The 21,344-nt window shown below is 38.9% G+C and overlaps 1 protein-coding gene across 4 annotated transcripts in view; it reads right to left on the bottom strand.

Annotated features, from left to right (window-relative positions):
* The window catches only part of Wnk3 (WNK lysine deficient protein kinase 3), a 141,746-nt gene that overhangs the window by 105,640 nt on the left and 14,762 nt on the right, over positions 1-21,344 (bottom strand). For all 4 annotated transcript variants that reach the window (XM_034486339.2, XM_034486340.2, XM_076919054.1 and 1 more), the window contains exon 2: positions 4,810-5,461. In XM_034486339.2, coding sequence (XP_034342230.1) covers positions 4,810-5,343 — 534 coding nt within the window. In that variant the 5' untranslated portion in view covers positions 5,344-5,461. The remainder of the gene's footprint in view (positions 1-4,809; positions 5,462-21,344) is intronic.

Genomic DNA, 21,344 nt, shown 5'->3' with positions numbered 1-21,344 from the left:
ACACAATCATCTATAACTTCATTTCCAGAGGATCTAACACCCACCTCTGGCCTCCATGGGCACCAAGCACACATGGTACACAGACATTCATACAGGCAAAACACCCATACACACAAAATGAAAATAAATGCATCTTTTTAAAACAAAAGGAAAAGTAAGGTAGCCATTTGTTTACCCCACTGTACCTGACCCCACCAGTCACTAAGGTAAATAATTAAAAATATCAATGAGACACATCAACCCCACACTATCCGCTATCACACTACTATCATTTCTCCAACACTTCAGTTTTATTAAACTGCTCTAGAACTAAAAGTAATAAATTGTTATGTTTCCCTTGGAATATGTTCTCTTTTAGCTACATAGTCTTCATGTAGTACTTTTTGTAGTGCTGGAGATAGAACCTAGGGCCTTGTGCAAACTACTGAGCCCCTGAACAACAGCTTCTGAAACTAAAACAAAAACACATTCTTATAATATTTCTGTGTTTTTAAAGAAACCAAAATTCCAGATTTATTACTATAGTTATCCAACACCATGTGGTCATCTCTAAAAAATATATACATGTATAAGCTAGGTGGTAACAGTAGCACTTAGGAGGCCGAGGCAGGCTGACTTCTGTGAGTTCAAGGCCAGCCTGGTCTACAGAGCTAGTTCCAGGACAGCCAGGGCTACACAAAGAAACCCTGTCTGAAAAAAAAAAAACAAGCAACAAACATACACATATATGAGGGTTAGAAAGATGGTTCAAACATTATACACATTGCTTCCAGAGGACTGGAGTTCAATTTCCAGCACCCACATGACAGTTTACAACCATAAGTAACTCGAGTTGCAGAAAATCCAATTGGTGCCTTCTTCTGGACTCTGTGTATACCAGGCATGCACGCTGCAGCTCACGGCTGTGTTTAACTCCAGTTCCAGGGGACCCAATGCCCTCACACAGACAGTCAGCCAAAACACAGAAGCATATAAAATAAAAATAAATAGGCAGGCTGACTCAGCATTTAAGAAGACTGGTTGCTCTGCCAAAGGTACTGAGTTCAATTCCCAGCAACCACAAGGTGACTCACAACCATCTCTAAAGGGATCTCTTGCCCTCTTCTGGCATGGAGGTATACAAGCAGAAAGAACACTTATACGTATACATACATATACATACATACATACATACATACATACACACATACATTTTTAGGAATTTAATGAATATATTGGTGAAAGACTACACAAAGCTAAGAGGTGGTGTCAACTGATAAATGCAGAAAGTAGAAAATTGAAAGTTGCCATTTCAGGCTGAAGGATCACAAGTTCAAGACCAGCTTTGGCCATCTAGTTCTAGATACATCTTACAAACAGAACATCATAATCACAATGTAAATTACCTGTATAAAGACACCAAAGAGTACCAAAACCTATTTGAGATGTATTTCACAGTGTTAAAGTATACACTCCTGAGATATTTACTAATCTAACAAGTAGATAGTAGGAATAATCTGACAACAGTCAAGTGGTCAAGATTACCTTATATCATATTACATATCTCATATTACATATATCAACATCATGTATCCTTGCTATCACAGACTAAGTAGAGGGGCATCACTTTTGTGGTATTCTTGACAAAAACTGCAGAGCTTAGCTAGCCAACCATGGCAGTGCATGTTGTAATAATAGTATTTAAGAATCACAGCAGAAGGATTTTAAAATGAGTTCTTGGTGTTTGTAGGCTATATAGTAAGACCTCATCTCAGAAGAGAGAGAGGAGAGGGAGAAACTGCTAATAACCCTTTAAAAGTTCAAGAAAACACTGGAAAAAACTGTTAAAGAAGAAGGAGTACAGACAGTATAGAAACATGGATGTGATCAAAGAACTGAAAAGAGGAGTATTTGCAGGCAAACTAATATATTCTGATTTTAGTTACTAGTGTATCTTTGTAACCCTTTTGTAAGTAGAATATCACCTGAAAATAAGTTCAAGAAGAAACCAAGGTAGTGAAGGAATAGCACCTCTGTTTCCTTCTGCTTCTAACCCTCTCATTTCCTTTAAACAAACCCATAGTTAACAGCCCTTTCATCTATTCGCTAACTCCAATCTCCAAGGCTTACTCAAAAACTAACTATACTCATTCTACTCTAGGCTTTATGAAAACTAGCTGTGTCTGCTTTTTCTCCCTTTTTGTGTCCACAGCATTTAGTATAGGTCTGGCACATTGCAAGGAGTGTTTGTTGACTAACCAAAAAAAATGACAACTGTAATAGGTCACATTCATATACTATTGCCACAGTAACGAATTAGCATAAACTTAGTGGATTAAAACACAGATGTATTATGTTCCAGAAATGGGAATCAGAACTCTACAGTGAGTCACATTAAACTGGAATTCAGACAGCAGCCCCGTTTCTTCTGGGGACCCTAGGCAACTATTATTTCCATATCTCTTCCAACTTTCTCAAGGGTATCTGCATCCTTTGGCTTGGTGACCAAATCCTGCAACAGCATCATTCCAAACTCTGCTTTTATTCATAGATCTTTCTCAAATGACTGCCGAGCTGCTTTCCTCCTTACAAAGACTGGTGATTAGATAAACCAAGTTAAATTCACTCTTTCTATCTCAAACTTAACCTCATCAGCAAAGCTAGTTTTAACCATGTAAGGTTAAAGCCATGGCATCTTTGAGATGTCATTATTCAGCCTACTACACATATCAATTTCTTTCTCTTTCTTTTTGAAGTCAATTCTACAAATAACTAAAAATAACTCACAAAACTATTTAGAAATTAATATTTCCCAGACCAGACTTGTCCTCTTCCACCGTTATCCTTTGCCATTGCAAAAGCATTTGTCTTTAGTTTAGATTTAATCAAGTTATATAATTTGTTAAGCAAAGAAACTAGAACACACATATTAGAGAAAGCTTCATCATTCCTAGATTCAAGAGAATCTCTTTAACCATGGGTCTACACTTAATATCTTTTTTTGTTTTTTTTTTTTTTTTTTTTGTTGTTGTTGTTTTTTGGTTTTTTTGAGACAGGGCTTCTCTGTGTACCCCTGGCTGTCCTGGAACTCACTCGGTAGACCAGGCTGGCCTCGAACTCAGAAATCCGCCTGCCTCTGCCTCCCAAGTGCTGGGATTAAAGGCGTCCGCCACCACTGCCCGGACTACAATATCACTTTACAATATCACTTTATAATGGGTGGAATCTGGGTATTTTATAGACACTGTTAGAATTTAAACAACAAAAACCTATCTGTAATGGCTATCTTTAGTCAATCTTAATTTTGTGATTTGTTGTAGTTTTGAGAAAGTGTCTCATGTAGCCCAGGCTACATATAGTCAAGGAGGACTTTCAACTTCGGATCTTCCTGTTATCACCTCCCAAGTACTAGAATTACAGACATGTACCACCATGCCCAGTATATGTAGTGCTATGATTGAAACCAAAACTTTGCTCATGCATGCTAGGGCAAGTATTGTACCAAACTAAGCCATATTCCCAATCTTAATTTAAAGCTGATACTTTTTTCATGAGTTGACTGGGATTATCAAGGCTTGGTCTCCTTATATTTGACCTATATCTACCTGAAACTATTGTTGTTATAATACTTTATATGCTGTTCTATCCCTAATTTGTTAATAGTACTACATAAAAATATCTACTCGAGCTGACTAAACTCTATAGATTCTGGTGATTTCAGTTTGCTGTAATTTCAAAGGTATGAGGTTAGAATATCAAAAGAAGTTTTCAAAGAGTCAAAAAATATCTTTCCTGTTTGTAAAAATATCATATGAACTTCATATTTTTGTAAGACAAAAATAAAGGTGGATATCATACTGAATATCATACACTTAATTATGTAGTGTAACAATCCAACAATAGATATATACACCCAATTCTTAAAATGAGATGCTAGTGAGAATTTGGGGAATTTCCTAAAGCTAATAAATTTTTTTCCAAAGAATGTCACAATACAGACTTTTTGTTCTTAAAACAGGAAAGGAAAGCAAGCGTGGTTGGCATATGCCTATGACCCTAGCACTAGAGAGACTGAGACAGGAAGAACATCAGTTTAAACCCAGCCTAGGCTACAGAGAGAATTCAGAGCCAGATTGGGCTACATATCCTGTATCAAAATGATAAATGGAAAGCAAAAATCAGTTGTATTTCCAAAGGCTGAGTATTTTTATAGCTCAGTTGTAGACTACTTGCCTAGCACATACAAGACTCAAAATTTGATCACTAGCATCAGAATATAAATACATGAATGAATGAATAGAGGAGAGGAAAAGGTATCTAACTCATTGGCAGAATACTTGTATAAGGCTCTGAGTTTATTCCCAGCACTGTAAAATTAAGATAAAAGCAAAACTGGCCTGGAAATCTCTCTCTCTCTCTCTCTCTCTCTTGGTTTTTCGAGACAGAGTTTCTCTGTTTAGCCCTGGCTGTCCTGGAGCTCACTCTGTAGACCAGACTGGCCTCGAACTCAGAAATCCGCCTGCCTCTGCCTCCCAAGTGCTGTGATTAAAAGCTTGCACCACCACCGACCGGTGGAAATATATCTCAATGGTAGAATATCTCTGCCTAGCTTGAAAAGGCTCCTGATTCCATCCTCGGTGTTGCCACAAAAGAGGAGGAGGAAGAAGAAGAAAAATAGAACAATGAGGGGAAGATAATTTTTAAAAAGCTTGGCATGTATTCCTAACAGGATAAGAGCATAAGGGCTCTTCACTTCTTCACCCTGGATCATTCTGGCAGTCCCAGCAGCTAAATTTGGAATTAATAAAGCCAAGAAAATTATATACGCACCTGTAGCTCACACCAAGCAACTTCAACCCATGTTTCAGTGTCCAATCCTTTATACACTGTTTTAAATGCTCCTCTTCCCAGCTCTATATCGAATTTCAGGAACCTGCCACTAGGGGAAGTTGCGACAGCCTTCATCTCTGCTTCTTCTTCCATTTCCTTTTCTGTTTTCTCCTTGAAGCAATCTTTTGAGGATTCTGAGGTTGCCTTTGAACATTGCTCATGTTTAACTTCTTGCCCACCTCTTAGCACATTTGTAGAAGCTTTATCTACTCTTGAAATATTTGTTGCAGCTTTTCTTTCATCTCTGGGGGAAGATTTGGCAACTTTGTCATCTTCTGTCATCTCAACACTCTTTCGGAAGAATCTCTTTCTTTCGATGTTTTCCCCAGAAGCAGAAAGGGTACTGTATTTTTCCTTTATTCTAGCTTCTACAGTCAGAGGTGCAACAGCCCGGGAAACCCTGTTTTCAAAGGAAACTCCATCAGGCTTCTCAGATTCTTCTGTGCTAGCTGGCTCCCCAGAATCAGTGGCCATTGTAACTAAGGTTGGCACTAAACTTTTTCCTGTTTCACTCTTCAGTCTACTTACATCTCAGGTATCAGAATTATCAGAACGCAGTTCCTTTTATATGGTCATATATTCCCATAGCAATCTGGAGGATGGAAAAGAGATAGTTTTAAAATCATCTTACAAAAGAAATCATTCAGGAAAAAACAAGTCACCTGACTTAAACTTTCTTAATAAAAAGTTTATTCTTGTTACAGTACAACTTAGCAACTAAGACTTCAGGGACTATGCATTATCATTTTTAATATAGCTACAGTGACTAGTAAAGCACTTTGCATATTGTTATTTTATTTATTTACATTTCTAATGTTATCCTCTGTCCTGGTTTTCCCTCTGGAACCCCCCTGTTTCCTCCCCCTCCCCCTGCTTCTATGAGGGTGCTCCTCCACCCACCCACCCTCTCCTCTCTCACCGCCTTGGTATTCCCCTACACTGGGGCATCAAGCCTTCACAGGACCAAGAGACTCTCCTCCCATAGATGCCAGATAAGGCCATCCTCTGCTACATATGCAGCTGGAGCCATGCATACAGTTCACTATGTCTTCATATGCAGAAACCTAGTTCTCAGCTCATCTCAATCCCCCAAATTCAATACAGGTGCCCAGATCCTGAATTCACTTAGCCATACATAAGTTGAGTAAAAATACCACATGTTTTCCAGAAGAATTTTGCATAAGAGTCTGAATTCACCTGATACTAGTTTCTTTAATTTGTGGTAAAATATATGTAGAATCAGGTTTACTATTTTAACTATTTTACATGTAGAATCCCATAGCATTAATGCATTATTCACAATGTTGTGCTATCTTTACTTCTTACAATGTTTTTTGTTTTTGTTTTTTTTTTGTTTTGTTTTGTTTTTTTTCAAGACAGGGTTTCTCTGTGTAGCCCTGGCTGTCCTGGAACTCACTCTGTAGACCAGGCTGGCCTCGAACTCAGAAATCTTCCTGCCTCTGCCTCCCAAGTGCTGGGATTAAAGGCGTGCGCCACCACCGCCCGGCTTCTTACAATGTTTTATTATTTGTGTGAGTTAGTGCTCTCCCTCTACCTTCATATGAGTTCCTGAGACTAATCTTGAACTGTCTGCCTGGCAAGCACTTTATACACTGAACCATCTTGCTGGCCCTATCATCACTTCAATACATTCCAAAACAATTTCATCATTTTAAGCTGAAAGTTTGTATTCATTATAGAAAAAATGTCCTATCCAGCTGAGTGCTATGGAATGTACCTATAGTCCTAGTTACTCAGAAGCTGAGGGTAGAGAATCACCTAAGAATCACAAACAAAATATACCTGTTTTATTCATGTACATATGGAAAATAGATGTTGGTATTCACTGTCTTCTTTAATTGCACATCATATTTTTTTGAGACAAGGTCTTACTATTTAGTCCTGGCTGCCTAGAAATATGTAGACCAGGCTGGCTAGCAACATACTATATTGCCATCTTCTGAGATAGAAAGAAAGCAGATGCAACACCACTAATTAGGAATACAGGTGAACAGCGTACAAAGCTTCAGTGTAGTACTTCACTACTTTTTCTTTACATATTTGAGATTTTTCAAAATAAAAATATTTCAGAAGGCTAGGGAAATGGGCCTGCTAGTAAAATGCTTAGTTGGAAAGCATGAACACCTACATTTAGCTCCTCAGCACCCTTGCAGAAGCCAGGTGCAATAATGTATTCTTGAAATTCCAGTGCTGAGGAGCCAGAGAAGGGAGAAGCCTTTGGATGAGCTGGCTAGCAAACCTAGCCAAATCTGTAAGCTTCGGGTTCAATGTCTCAAAATATAAGGTGGAAGGCTGGGTGTGGTGGCCCATGGCTTTAATTCCAGAGCTTTGAAGGTAGTGAGGCAGGCAGATCTCTGCCTTGTCTACATAGTTCTAGGCAACCAGGACTGCATAGTAAGACCCTGTCTCAAAAAAGGTAGTGAGCAATTGAAGAAGACAGGTTAAGCCGGCGGTAGTGGCGCACGCCTTTAATCCCAGCACTTGGGAGGCAGAGGCAGGCAGATTTCTGAGTTGGAGGCCAGCCTGGTCTACTGAGTGAGTTCCAGGACAGCCAGGACTACACAGAGAAACCCTGTCTTGAAAAAAAAACAAAACAAAAATAATAATAATAAAGAAGACAGGTTAAGATATAGGCGCAGGCATAGGCATGTACTTTCTGAAAAGGAGCTCAATAACACAAGAAATAATCCAAGAATTTATAAATGACATTGCATGAAATTAAGAAAGCTCTGCTCAGCAAAGAAAACAATTACCAGGTAGAAGAGACAACCTACAAAAATAGAAAAAGAAATCTTTGACAATAATACACCATACAGTAGAGTAATACCTAGAATATATAAAGAACTACAAAATTTATACCCCCAAATCATCCAATTAACAAATGGGCTAGTGTGGACATTTTTCAAAAGAATACAAATGGCAAATACACAAAAAAAGTTTTGCCAGGCAGTGGTGGCGCACACCTTTAATCCCAGCACTTAGGAGGCAGAGGCAGGTGGATTTCTGAGTTTGAGGCCAGCCTGGTCTACAGAGTGAGTTCCAGGACAGCCAGGGCTACACAGAGAAACCTTGTCTCTAAAAAACCAAAAGAAGAAAGTTTGATATCCTCAGCAATCAATGAAATATCAATTAAAACTACACCATCTCACTCCAGTTAGAATGTTATCCAGAAACTAAATGGTATCCCATGTCTTTAATCTCACCACTTGGGAGGCAGAGACAGATGGATCTCTAGAAGTTCAAGGCTATCCTTGTCTACACAGCACATTTCACAGCAGGCAAAATCACATACTGAGACTAGTCAAAAAAAAATAAAGTAAAATAAAAATTGTTGGTCAGTGGGGGCATAGGCATTTAACCCCAGCACTCAGGAGGCAGAGGCAAGCAGATCTCTGTGAGTTTGAGGCCAGCCTGGTCTACAGAAAGAGTTTGAGGACAGTCAAGGATATACAAAAAAACCCTGTCTTGTGAAACAAAACAAACAAGCAAAAAATAATATAGTAAAACAAAAAAGAAAAGAAAATGCTGCCAAGAATGTAGAGAAAAGTGAACCCTTATACAATGTGGGTAGGAATGTAAACTTGGCACATTCTACATATTATGTTGTCAGAATCCTTCACTAGCTTTGGTAAATATTTAATTTTTTTATTTTGATAATGTAGGGTATATGTGTTTATGTGTATGTGTGTGTGCATGCATGTGTTCATGTCAACCTTGAGTTAACATGTAAAGACCAGAGGTCAATGCCACTGCTAATTTATTGGGTTGAGAATGTAGTTCGAAAGGTTCAATGCTGTTGTAGCATGACAAAGCCATGTATAAAATCCATGGCATTACATAAACCAGGCTTGGAAGCACATATCTGTAATCTCAGCACTCTGAAGGTGGAGACAGGAGGAACAAGCTTAAAGGTCATCTTAGGCTACACATTGAGTTTGAGGCCAGCCTGAGCTACATGAGACCTTGTCTCAAAAAATAAAAACTACTATTATTAAGGCAGTATTTCCAGTATAATAAAACAAACTTAAACAAAAACAGAACAGTATGGTACTGCCATAAGGGAAGATACACAAAAAAATGAAATAAAAAGTCTAAAAGTAAACCCTTATATTGATGGTCAGATAATTTTAAAGAAACTTAACAAGGAGAGAATAGTCTTTACAACAACTGATGCTAAGACAATTGAATATTCATAGGCAAAATATGAAGTTGGGATATTTCAAAAACAAAGTTACAAAAGGACTACATTCATGATTTTCTATGGGGCAGGAGATTATTGCCATCTCCAAACATTATGGAAGTATAAATCCAACATTTACTACTTTCATTTGATGGATAATTAAGAGTCCAATGAAAACATTCAGAATTGACCAACAAGAGTGAGCTATTAAAGATATATCTATGTTTCATATTAGAGCTAAGAATGAAACTAAGAGTTTATAAAGTTGTTTTTTTCAGGTTACATTGCCAGAGCAATTCAGTTCCAATGTCATTTAATAAGATTGCTATTTGCTGCAAGTGAAAAAAGGTAGAGTTTTTTCTTTTTTATATTTATTTACTTATTCTGTGCCACAATGGGGCTTATGTGGCACTCAGAGACAACTTTCAAGAGTTCTCTCCTTTTTACCATGTGGGTTCTAGGATCAGACTCAGGTTATCAGATTTGGTAGCAAGCACCTTTACCCAGGAAGCCATCTCAGTGGCCTGAGACCTTTTTCCCTTAACTACTTATTTTGAAATAATTTTAACTTGGGGAAATAACTTGAAAGAATATAGTACAACTTTCACCCACATTCCCCAAATGCTAACATTTTGAGTGCAGTATTTTTAAATTAAGAATAATGATACTTATTCACTTCACCTAACCAAAGGTCATTTATGCAGAAACCTCCAGGCCAGAAATCTAGAAGACAGACTCCTAAGCAGCCAGAGATAGGCAGTTATTTGATTCTTAACAAAAACCTTCACATTTTTTTGGAGTGAAGCATTTCTTTTAAAAACTGAAATTCTATCTGGACAGTGGTGGTGCACACTGTTAATCCCAGGACTTGGAGACAGAGACCAGTCTGGTCTACAGAGCTAATTCCAGGACAGCCAAGGCTATAGAAACCCTGTCTCAAAGGAATAAAAAATATGGTAGAGCCAGCACTCCGAGGTGAAGACAGCAGGAATCAAAAGTTCAAGCCACCTTCAGCTACATGAGACTATAAAAGCAAGCAAATAAAAAGAAAGAACCCTCATATTCTGCTGGACATGGTGGCACATGCCTTCATGCCCATGTACAGAAAGATACTGCTAAATAACCCTGATACAGACAGAACCCTGTTTTGTCAACCATTCTAAATTAAATCCCTGGTCCATTTCTTATAATCCTAGCTACCCAGAGGCTGAAGCAAAAGGATCAAAACTGTAAGACCAGCCAGGACAATATAGCAAGACTCTGTCCTAAAATAAAGTTGAAAAGGACCAAGGTTGTAATTCTGAAATAGGGCAATGGTCTAGCATGTGAGAGGCCCTGAATTCAACCCTCAGTTCTCAGCACAGCCCTCGGAAATCTTTTCAATACTCTTAAGAAATTGACTTTATAAATTATATGAGTATTTTTGCCTGGTGCCAGTAGAGGACAAAAGATAGTATCAGATACCCTGTAAGCAAAGTTGTGAATGGTTGTGAGTACCATGTGGGCACTAGGAACTGAATCCAGGTCCTCTGCAAGAGCAACAAGTGCTCTTAACACTGAGCCAGCTCTCTAGCCCCAAAACTCTGAAATCATGATTTAAAAAAATATTTTATGTGTATAATTGCTTTGTCTCTCTATATATATCTGTATACAATGGGTATGCTTTGTGCCCAGAGGCCAGAAGAAGTATCATATCCTCTCTCTGAAACTGCAGTTACAGATGATTATAAGTTGCCATGTGGCTGAAGCAGGTCCTCTGCAAAAGCAGCCAGTTCTCAACCATTTAGGCATCTGTCCAAGCCCCCAAACCCTAAAATCTTATTCCGGTTCTAATAGATTTTTAAAAGCCCAATTTGCTAATATCAAATACTAGAGACAAAGGGATATTTATGAGGGAACAATTATAAGCCTATAGACACATATATTTAACAATCATATCCCCCCCCAAATACATGAAATAAAACCTAACAAACTAAAGAGCGGACCAGACCCTTCGATAACATAATATTTGGACAACAGTATCAAATAACCTAACCTAGCTGACATCTGTAAAACATTCTCTTTAAGAAGAACAAATATGAATTTGTTTCAAGCACACATGAGGCATATATAGAACACATCATATGCTGTGCAATTAGACAAGTATCAATAAAATGTTCTCTTCTACAACAAAACAATTCAATTAGGGGATGTAGCTCAGTTGGTAGAGTGCTTAGCTAGCATGAAGGCAGCCCTGGGTTTGAGCCCCCGCACATTAACCAGGCAGGGTGATACATGCCTGTAATCTCAGGACTTGAGACATGGAGACAAGATCAGGTGTTCAAGGTTAGCTCTCTACATAAAGAGTTGAAGACTCCTAGCCTGGGCTACATGAGCAGAAGGAAGAAGAAAAGAAGGAAGGCAGGCCTGCTAAGGAAAATAATTAAATTAGAAATTAGCAACAGAATAACAATGGAAACAGATCAATGAAAAATTAATGAAAGGCTAAAAATAAGCCTTGGTATTTCTTGTCAGGTGATTTTCAACAAAGAAACAGACTATTCAATGCATAAACAGCAGTATTTTCAGCTATAGGTACTTGGCAACTCAAATAATATGTGTAAGAGTAAAACTGGATCCCTATCCCATATCATGCACAGAAATTACTTCAGAGTGGACCACAGACCTAAGATAAGAACTAAAACTATAAAGCTCTTAGAAAAACAAACACCAGAATAAATCTTGGTTATTCTGGGCCAGCAAACTTTCCCAGCTGTAACAACCAAACATAGTGTCAACCAAAGAAAAAACTGACAAGAGGCTCCAGCAGCCCAACCACGAGTTGACAATCAGCCAAAACTAAATAAAGACCAGTCTGAGTTACACAGTGGGAATGTATCTTGAAAAAGAAACCAGGGAGCTGGAAAGATGGCTCACTGGTTAAAAGCACTGGCTACTATTCCAGAGGACACAGGCTCAACTTCCAGCATCCACATGGCAGCTCACTGGAGTCTGAAAGCCCAGGTCCTGGGAATCCAGTTCCCTCTTTGGCCTCCTCAGACATCAGGCATGTACATGGTACAGACAGACATGCAGATCAAATACCCATACACATGATTTTTAAAAACAACAGAACATGCCTACAAGTCAGTAAGGGGGCAGGAACTATCTAATATAAATGTTAAACCTTTGTATTTCAAAGAATATCATTAAAGAAGTAAGAAGGACAACCCATAAAGTAGAAGAAAATATATGCAAATAAGATGCAACAGATCAAAAACATTAAAATTTAAATTAAAAAAAAAAAGATGCAACAGATCTCCGTAAGTTTAAGACCAGCCTGGTATACATACATAGTGAGCTCTAGGCCAGCCAGAGCTACTTAGTGAGACCCTGTTTTAAGATAAAACAAGCAGACAAATAATACATGAAAAGGCAAACCGATGTTTAAAATATACAGCTTAGCATGTTCAAGACCCTGGGGTCAGTCATCAGCACTCTACACCCTCAAAATGGTTAAAGGTTTGACTATTTTCTAAAAAAACATGCAGCAAATTCTTTCTTCTCTGTAGTTTCACTTTCACAGGTTCAGTCACATTCAGGAACCTATAGTCCAAAAGTAATAGAAAGAGCTGGGAGTAAAGCCAGACATAGTAGCACACACTTACATCCCAGTAATTGGAAAGCTAAGGCAGGAGGACTGCAAGTCTAGCCTGGGCTACAGGATACCTCAGAAAAAAATCCACAAACAAACAAAAGGGGGTGGGGCCTGGGTGAGATGGGTGAGTGGTAAAGATACTTGCCACCAATCCTTACAATCTAAGTTTAATCTCCAGGACCCACCTGGTAGAAGGAGAAAACTGACTTCCAAAGTTGTCCTCTGGCCTCCATAGCATGTGCTAGTGCACACACATGTAAATGATGTAATAAAAGTTAAAAGAAAAATTGGAGGAAGAAGCAAAAATACTACATTTGTATACATTTATTATAGCATTGTTTTACTTTTCTACTGCTGTGATAAAGTGCCATGACCAAGACAACTTATGTGGAAAAGGGTTTCTTTGGGCTTATCTTTCCAAAGACAAGAATCTATTATGGTGAGGCAGTGCAGCAGGAGACAGCAGACCTTGAGATCACATCTCAAACAGGAAGCAGAGAAAACAAACTAGATATGGAGGAGTCTTTTGAACCCTCAAAGTCCACTCCAGTGGCATACTTCCTCCACCAAATAGCCACCATCTGGGGATCAAATATTCAAATGTTCAAGACTTAGGGGGACAGTTCATTCAGGTCACCATATCTCACTCCCTGGACTTTTGTGGAGAAAAATGTATTTAGTCCTATTTCAAAAGTCCCCATGGTCTTTCACAGTCTCAACACAGTTTAAAAGTCCAAAGTTTCTTCTGCCACTCAAGGCAATCTCTTAATTGTAATCCCTGTAAAATCAAAAAGCAAATTACATACTTCCAACATACAATGCTACAGAATATACATTACCATTCCAAAACGGAGGAAAGAAAGTATATTAAGAAAATATTGGACCAAAGCAAACCCAAACGCAGCAGGGCAAATTCCAAGTCCTACAGCTCTATGTATGCTGTCAAAGGGCTTAGATGACCCTACCTAGCTTTACTTTTTTTTTTTTTAACTTTTTTTTTACCTTCTAGCTTTACTAACTGCAGCACACCTCTTCCCACCTCTCTCAGATTTCTTAGATTCCCTGCATGCAACATGCAGCTCTTCTTAGAGGATATCTTGGGACTCTGGCATCTCCAACATCCTAGGGTCTCCAAGACAATCCAGACTTCACCCTGACAGCTTCACATAATGCCCTCTCTGTTCAGGGACACCCCTGCCACATTCCTGGTCTCAGTGGCTTTCCAAACCCTGTTCTCTGCAAGAGCAGCAAGTACTCTTAACTGCTGAGCCATCTCTCCATCTTTTTTATTTTAGCCTCATGCAGACCCTTAGGACACAGAAAGACTACAGAAGATTCCGTAACACCTTTACTCCCACGTCCTTCATGAACCTGAAGCCAGAACCATATAGTCACTAGGGGTGAACTCTGGTGCCCTTCAATCACATTCCTAGCTGCTTTGACTTGTTCTTTTCAGGAGCAGAAAATTCCTTAGGTCTTTTCTTCTTACAAGGTGAAAGCTTAGCTGCATGAGGTCTTACTCTGAGGACACTACACTGCCTTTTCCCCAATGTAGATCAGGCCTTGCCTTAATCACCATAGCTCTTCCAGCACAAGCCTTGGCTGTGGTGCTCTCTTCAAACTGTACATTTTGTGTTTATTTCTGCCCCACTTGCTCTCTTTCACTATAGGCTTCCATAAGAATTATTACTAAGAACCACAACAGGTTATCTTGAAATGTCTTCCATCAAAGAAATTAGTCTATTATGTTTTTTAATATTTGTTGATTTTTATTTTATGTGTATGAATGTTTTGTCTGCATCTATGTATGCATATTACATGTGTGCCTAGAGACTACAAAGACCAGAAGAGGGTTCTGGATCCCCTTTAACGGGAGTTATAGAAAGCTATAAACTGCCATGTGGATGCTGGGAACTGAACCCAGATCTCTCTCTGCAAGAGATACTACAAGAATGATCTCTATCCAGTTCCTATTATTGTTCCCCCTTTGAAACTTTTTGAGCTGGGCCTTTGAGGTCAGGACAGCTCTCAGCACTACTGGCTTCGAAGGTCCTACTAGGATTGAGCATTAAGCTCTGCTTATAGCATTCAACCAATTTTATAGTCCAAAGGTCCAAAGTCTTCCACATTCTTCAAAAACAAACAAACAAACAAACAAATTACATGGTCAGGTCTATCACAGCAATAATACAGTCCCTGACACCAACTTCTGTCTTAGTTTCTTTTCTATCGCTATGATAAGAGATCATGACCAAGGCAACTTTAAAAAAGAAAGCATTTATTTTGGGCTTACTGTTCCAGAAGCCTAAGATTCCATCAAGGCGAGGCAGCATGGCAGCAAGTAGCAGGCATGTTGGCTAGAGCAGCAGCTGAGGGCTTACATCTCAAACAGGAAGCACAGAGAACAAACTCGAAATAGTGCAAAGCTCCTGAAGCCTCCAAGCCCACCCCCAATGGCATACTTCCTCCAGCAAGGCCTCCTAATTGTCCCCAAATAGTCACCAACTGGTCCAAGTATTCAAATGTCTAAGACTTATAAGGGAATGTCTCATTTGAACCACCATAAGCATATTTTTATAGTAATAGTAATAACTCAGATATAAAGGTATTAAACTATAATCTCAGTGTCTGAGAAGCTGAGATAGAAGGACTGAAGTTTTGGGTACTCTGGGCTACATAGACCCTATCTCAAAACAAACATAAGAACAAACAAACAAAAAAAAAAAAGTAGTGGTAATATTTCACCCTCATAAAACTGTCACAGAATTCAAATCAAAACTTAGATCTTCAATAATTCAGGTATCTTCCCTCACAATTAAAAGTTTAGTGGGTTTTGTAGAGTTCTTTACTTCCAATTTTACATAGATTCGGGGGATCAAACTCAGGCCACCAGACTTGGATAGCAAGTACCTTTCTCCATTGATCTATCTTTCCAGCGGCAATCAGCTTTAGATATAATGGTACAGTTGAATTAAACCATTTTGTTATACTTGTAATTATAATCTTATTATTGGTCTACCTTACAACTTAAACTTTATCCTATGTACATAGGAAAACTTGCACTTTTATAAGATTCAGTAATATGGTTTTAGCCATGTACTAGGAACTTAGGTCCTGTACAGATAAGAGATTACTGCACAATAAACACAAAATTACTCATTTGGGAATGCAAATCAAGCTAAAATGAAATACTACTTCATATCCAAGAGGACACCTACAATAAAAAAAAAAAAAAAAAAAAAAAAGAAGCCGGGCGGTGGTGGCACACACCTTTAATCCCAGCACTTGGGAGGCAGAGGCAGGTGGATTTCTGAGTTCGAGGCCAGCCTGGTCTACAGAGTGAGTTCCAGGACAGCCAGGGCTATACAGAGAAACCCTGTCTCGAAAAACCAAAAAAAAAAAAAAAAAAAAAAACTGTAACTGGCATTAACAAAGATGGAGAGAAAACATATTCCCTCATTCATTGTTGGTAGAAATGTAAAATGGTTCAGCTAAATATGTAACATTGTGTGGTTGTTCTCCAAAAAGTTAAACAGAGCTATCCCATACCACCAAAACTTGTCTGTAAAACTGAGGAAGCCCTGGGTTTGATATAAGTGCATATAAAACCAGACATGGTAGACCAACAAAATGGCTCGTTTGACAAACCTGAATTAAATCTCTGGGACTTACATAGAGGAAGTGGAGAATCAACTCCTGCAAGTTATCTTCTGACCTCTGCATGAGTGCTGTGGCCCAAGTACACACATGCACACACACAATAAATAAATAAATACATAAACAAATAAATGTTTACTAATTTTAAAAGACAGAGCTGGAGAGATGGCTCAGTGATTAAGAGAACTGGCTGCTTTTCCAGAGGACCAATGCTCCCTTCTGGCCTCCATTGGCACCAGACACACAAGTGTTGTACAAATATACATGCTGGTAAAAAACACCCATATACATAAAATAGCTTTAAGTTTTTTATTACAGTATATGTATGTGTATATGCACATATGTAAAAAGATATAGTAGTATACAATTGTAATCTCAGTATTTGGGAAGCAAGAACAGAGTCTAAAGTCATACTCTACCATATATCAAGTTGAAGCCAATATAGGTTACATACAACTCTGTCTCAAAAGAAAGAAGGGAATGATTCAATGCGTAAAGGCACTTAATACTCAAGCTTGGAAACCTGAGTTCAATTCCTGGAAACCACATAAAGATAGAACAGACTCCAGATTCTACAAAGTTGTCCTCTGACCTCTTCACAATACAAAGGAATGTCATGCATGCTTACGAAAGACTTGACAATATTACACTAAGTGGAATCAGCCAGAAGAAAATGCCACATACTTCAAAATTTTGTTTATGTGAATTGTTCAGAACTGAAAATCTTTAGGAACAGAAAATAATTAGTGGTTAACTAGGGCTAGAGCAATAAGGTAAATGACGATGTATGATCTTTGGAGGCAATGGTATACTTTAGTCAGGCTTCAACTTGCTGTGATAAAATACTTACAACTTAAGGGGAAAAGCTTTACTGTGGCTCAATCTGTCATGGCAGAAGGCCATGGTACAGTTCACAGTACAGCAGCTAAAACCTTCTAAGAGCTGGGTATGGTGACATATGCTTTAATTCCAGCACTCAGGGGGCTGAGGCAAGAGGATCTCTGTGAGTCTGACACCAGCCTGGTCTACAAAGTTAGTTTCAGAATATGGAAGGATATATAGTGAGAATCTGTATCAAAAAGAAAAAAACCTCTACAGAGAATGGTTGTGCTCTAAGATTCCCCCCTTTTATTCCATGTAGGCTCCCAGCATATGTGATGAGATTGTCCACTTAGTTAATCCTCTCTGGAAATGAATGCCCTCAATGTGCTTCACTGATCTTGGATGTGCTTTTCAATCCAATCAGGTTGACGATCAGATTATCTCTCACCTAGTAACTATTTAAAACTAGATTGTAGAGCTAAAGGAAAAGCTCAGAGGTAGAATATATGTTTACCATTAGCAAAAGCTTGGTGTTCAGTATCATGAAAAATCAGTTTTTAATGTTTAAATAAAAATGAGCCCAGCGTTGTAGAAATGCTTGTTGTAATCCTAGCACTGAGACTAAGGCAGGAAGATCTCAAATTGAAGGCCAACCTGGGATACATAAAACACCTACTCTCAAAAGACAAAAGCAGGTCTGGGCCCCAAGATACAGGCCTATAATAGCAGTCACTTGGTAGGCTCAAGAATGAAGAGCACAAATCCAAACAAAGTCTACCAGAGTGACTTCAAGTCCACCTGGGGAACTTAAAAATCCTATCTCAAAACAAAATAGAAGCCGGGCGGTGGTGGCGCACGCCTTTAATCCCAGCACTCAGGAGGCAGAGGCAGGTGGATTTCTGACTTCGAGGCCAGCCTGGTCTACAGAGTGAGTTCCAGGACAGCCAGGACTACACAGAGAAACCCTGTCTCGAAAAAACAAACAAAAAAAAACAAACAAAAAAAAAAACAAACAGAAAAAAAAACAAAAAAAAATAGAGAAATGGCTCAGTAATAGGATGTGATTCAACCCCCAGTATGACAAAAAAAAAAAAGCAATCATAGTAAAAATGGATTATAATTAAGCCTATAGAACCTTATAAATTCACTAAAATAATGAACTATGAACATTTACAATGGGAATCTTTTCCCTCTTTGAGATGGAATCTCACTATCTTGCTGGGCCTGGGCTCAAATACCTGAAAAACGTTGCACTCTGGTTTCTCCAAGCCTGACTTTCCAATGGTGAATCTTTTGTGCAAATTTTATCTTAAACTGAGTATACTGGGGACACACCTGTGATCCTAGCACTTGGGACACAGAGGCAGGAGAGTCTTGAGTTTGAGAGCAGTCTAATATACATAGTAAGTTCAAGGATAGCTAGGGCCTCATAGTAAAACCTTTTCTCAAAAGAAAGAAAGAAAAGGAAGAGAAAGGAGACTGAAAGAAGGAGGGAAGGGGAGAGGAAGAGAGGGAGGGAGGGGAAGGTTGGCTCATACATTTAGAGCTTAGTGCAATGATACACACCTGTAATCCCAACACTTGGTAGGTAGAAGCAGGGAGATCAGACTTTCAAGGCCAGCCTAGGCTTCATGTCTCAAAGCAAACAAGAAGTCTTTACATTTTTTTTACTAAACTTAAAGCCATTATAATATCAAATATGTTTTTAAAAACTATACTACCCTCTCACTCCAATCTTTCTATGTCTGTCTATAACAAAATATTCCTTTACTTTAAAAATTCTTGTTTTATAACAGTGGTTCCCAGCCTATGGGTCAAGACCCATTTGAGGGGGTCCAACAACCCTTTCACAGGGGTCACGTATCAGATAACCTACATATCATATACATTAAGATAAGAGTAGCAAAATTACAGTTGCAAAGTAACAACAAAACAGTTCTATACTTGACGGTTGCCGAAACATGAGAAACTGTAAAAAAGGGTCACAGCATTAGGAAGGTTGAGAACCACTGAGAGGAAAAAGGCCCAACAATAACAAGAGTAATAACTATAACTTAAGGACAAATAATGAATAAGAAAAATGAGTTCTAGGACAAGTGTTGGGATCACATTCTTAACATACAGAAGACTCTAGATTTGGTTCCCAATGGCACAAAATACTCCCCCTCCTCCTGATAATAATAAATCTCTTTAAAGCAGGCAAAGAACATCACTAAGCATCCATTTTCTGATCTCTTCTTCATGGATCCAATAGCAGCAGCTGCTGCTGCTGCTGCTCCTCACTTCCTCCTCACACATTCATTACTGGGGACTGAACTTAGGATCCTATGTGTGCTACATAAGAACTTTAGTGAAGACCTAAATTGTTGGGGGCCGACTTTTAGCAGAAAGCGGCTATCAGCTTTGCAGCCATCTTGAGCCATATACCCTGACATGAGACTTGGATTACAGTAGCCTACAACAGCTGAGCACACTCCGATAATCTTGGTTTAGATACCTTGAGATTAAAGGTACATGAGATTAAAGGTGTGTGACTTAAGAGTATGACTTAGTATAGAGATCAGAGTTAGAGACAAGACCTAAGGGCATGATTAAAGGTGTAACTTAGAGGCGTGGCTTAGAAGTGAGACATATAAAAGGCAGAGACAGAACAGATCAGAATTCAGACTATAGAGAGAGAATCAGACATATCAGACATTAGGTAGAAGACACTTGGCTCCAGACAGAATCAGAAACAGCAGACAGAGGAGACAGAGAAGGAGACACTTAGAGGAAGAGAGACTGAAGAATAAACGGGATTGAATCACACCCTGTCTGGTCTCCATTCTTCGAGTCTGCCCTCACCCTCGCTCTTGCTGAACCCCGACCCGTGGACCAGAGCGGCATCTTGGGCCGGGATACAGTGGCCGCCCAAATGTGGGTCAGCCCGGGCCTCAACATTTTGCCTGGGCTGCGACGTTTTTGGCCGCCCCAACATGGGGCTAGTGTGGACCCCAACACTAAATGGCTGTGCTTTCTTTTTATTTTCAAGAAAGGATCTCAAGTCAGTTGCCCAGGCTTGCCTCTAATCCACTGTGTAGTACACAGAGAGGCCCTCAACTTCCCAAGGAGCTGAAGTTATAGGTCTGTTGTCTTAGGGTTTTACTGCTGTGAACAGGCACCATGACCAAGGCAACTCTTATAAGGACAATACTTAATTTGGGCTAGCTTACAGGTTCAGAGGCTCAGTCCATTATTGTCAAGTCTGGAACATGACAGCATCCAGGCAGGCATAGGACAGGAGGAGCTCAGAGTTCTACATCTTCATCTGAAGGCTTCCAGCAGAATACTCACTTCCAGACAGCTAGGATGAGGGTCTTAAAGCCCACACCCACAGTGACACACCTATTCCAACAAGGCCACACCTACCCCTACAGGGCCATACCTTATAATAGTGCCACTCCCTGGGCAGAGCATATACAAACCATAACACCTATACAACTAGGCCTAGCTTTCTAATACCTTCTTGACCATAAAACAAAACAGAGGCAGAGTTTGGAGTCAGAGAAATCTGGAATCGAGTCCCTTTCAGCCAATAACTTAACCACACTCATTTTTATAATTTCATTTGTGAATCTCACAGGACTAATATGAAAATGCATATAAAGTACTTCCCACAGTGCCTGGCACAATACAACAATCAATAGATAAAAGCTTTTATTTTCCACTTCTTAATATCCCTTAGGGCAGCATTTCATTAAAGTACTATTCAAAGCCATTGAGGCGGCTTTTCAGTAAAAGTGCCTGCTGCCAAGTCTGACAACCTGAGTTCAATCCCCAGAACCTAGGTAAGAAAAGAACTGACTGATGTAAACTGTCCTCTGACCTCATGATAAATGCATACCTATCTCCATATACAAATAGATAAGCAAATAAATGTAAAAATCATTAATGAAAATAACAATTTTTAAAAGCACTATTCAACAATACTGATGAAACATTAAATGGTTTCTCAAGGAGATTCAATTCAGGAAGGCAGAAATATAGTGTATAGTGTATTTTTAAAAGATTTTCCAGCAATAAATAAATATTAAGTATAATAAAGTCAATATGACTCTAGCTCAAAACAAGATAAAAAGTAGTACTTTCCAGCAATAAATAAATGCCATGTTGGCATTG

Source organism: Arvicanthis niloticus, chromosome X, assembly GCF_011762505.2.
Source record: "Arvicanthis niloticus isolate mArvNil1 chromosome X, mArvNil1.pat.X, whole genome shotgun sequence".
Taxonomy (NCBI): Eukaryota; Metazoa; Chordata; class Mammalia; order Rodentia; family Muridae; genus Arvicanthis; species Arvicanthis niloticus.
Note: the sequence above shows the minus strand (reverse complement) of the source record. Positions and strands in the feature narration are given on the sequence as shown.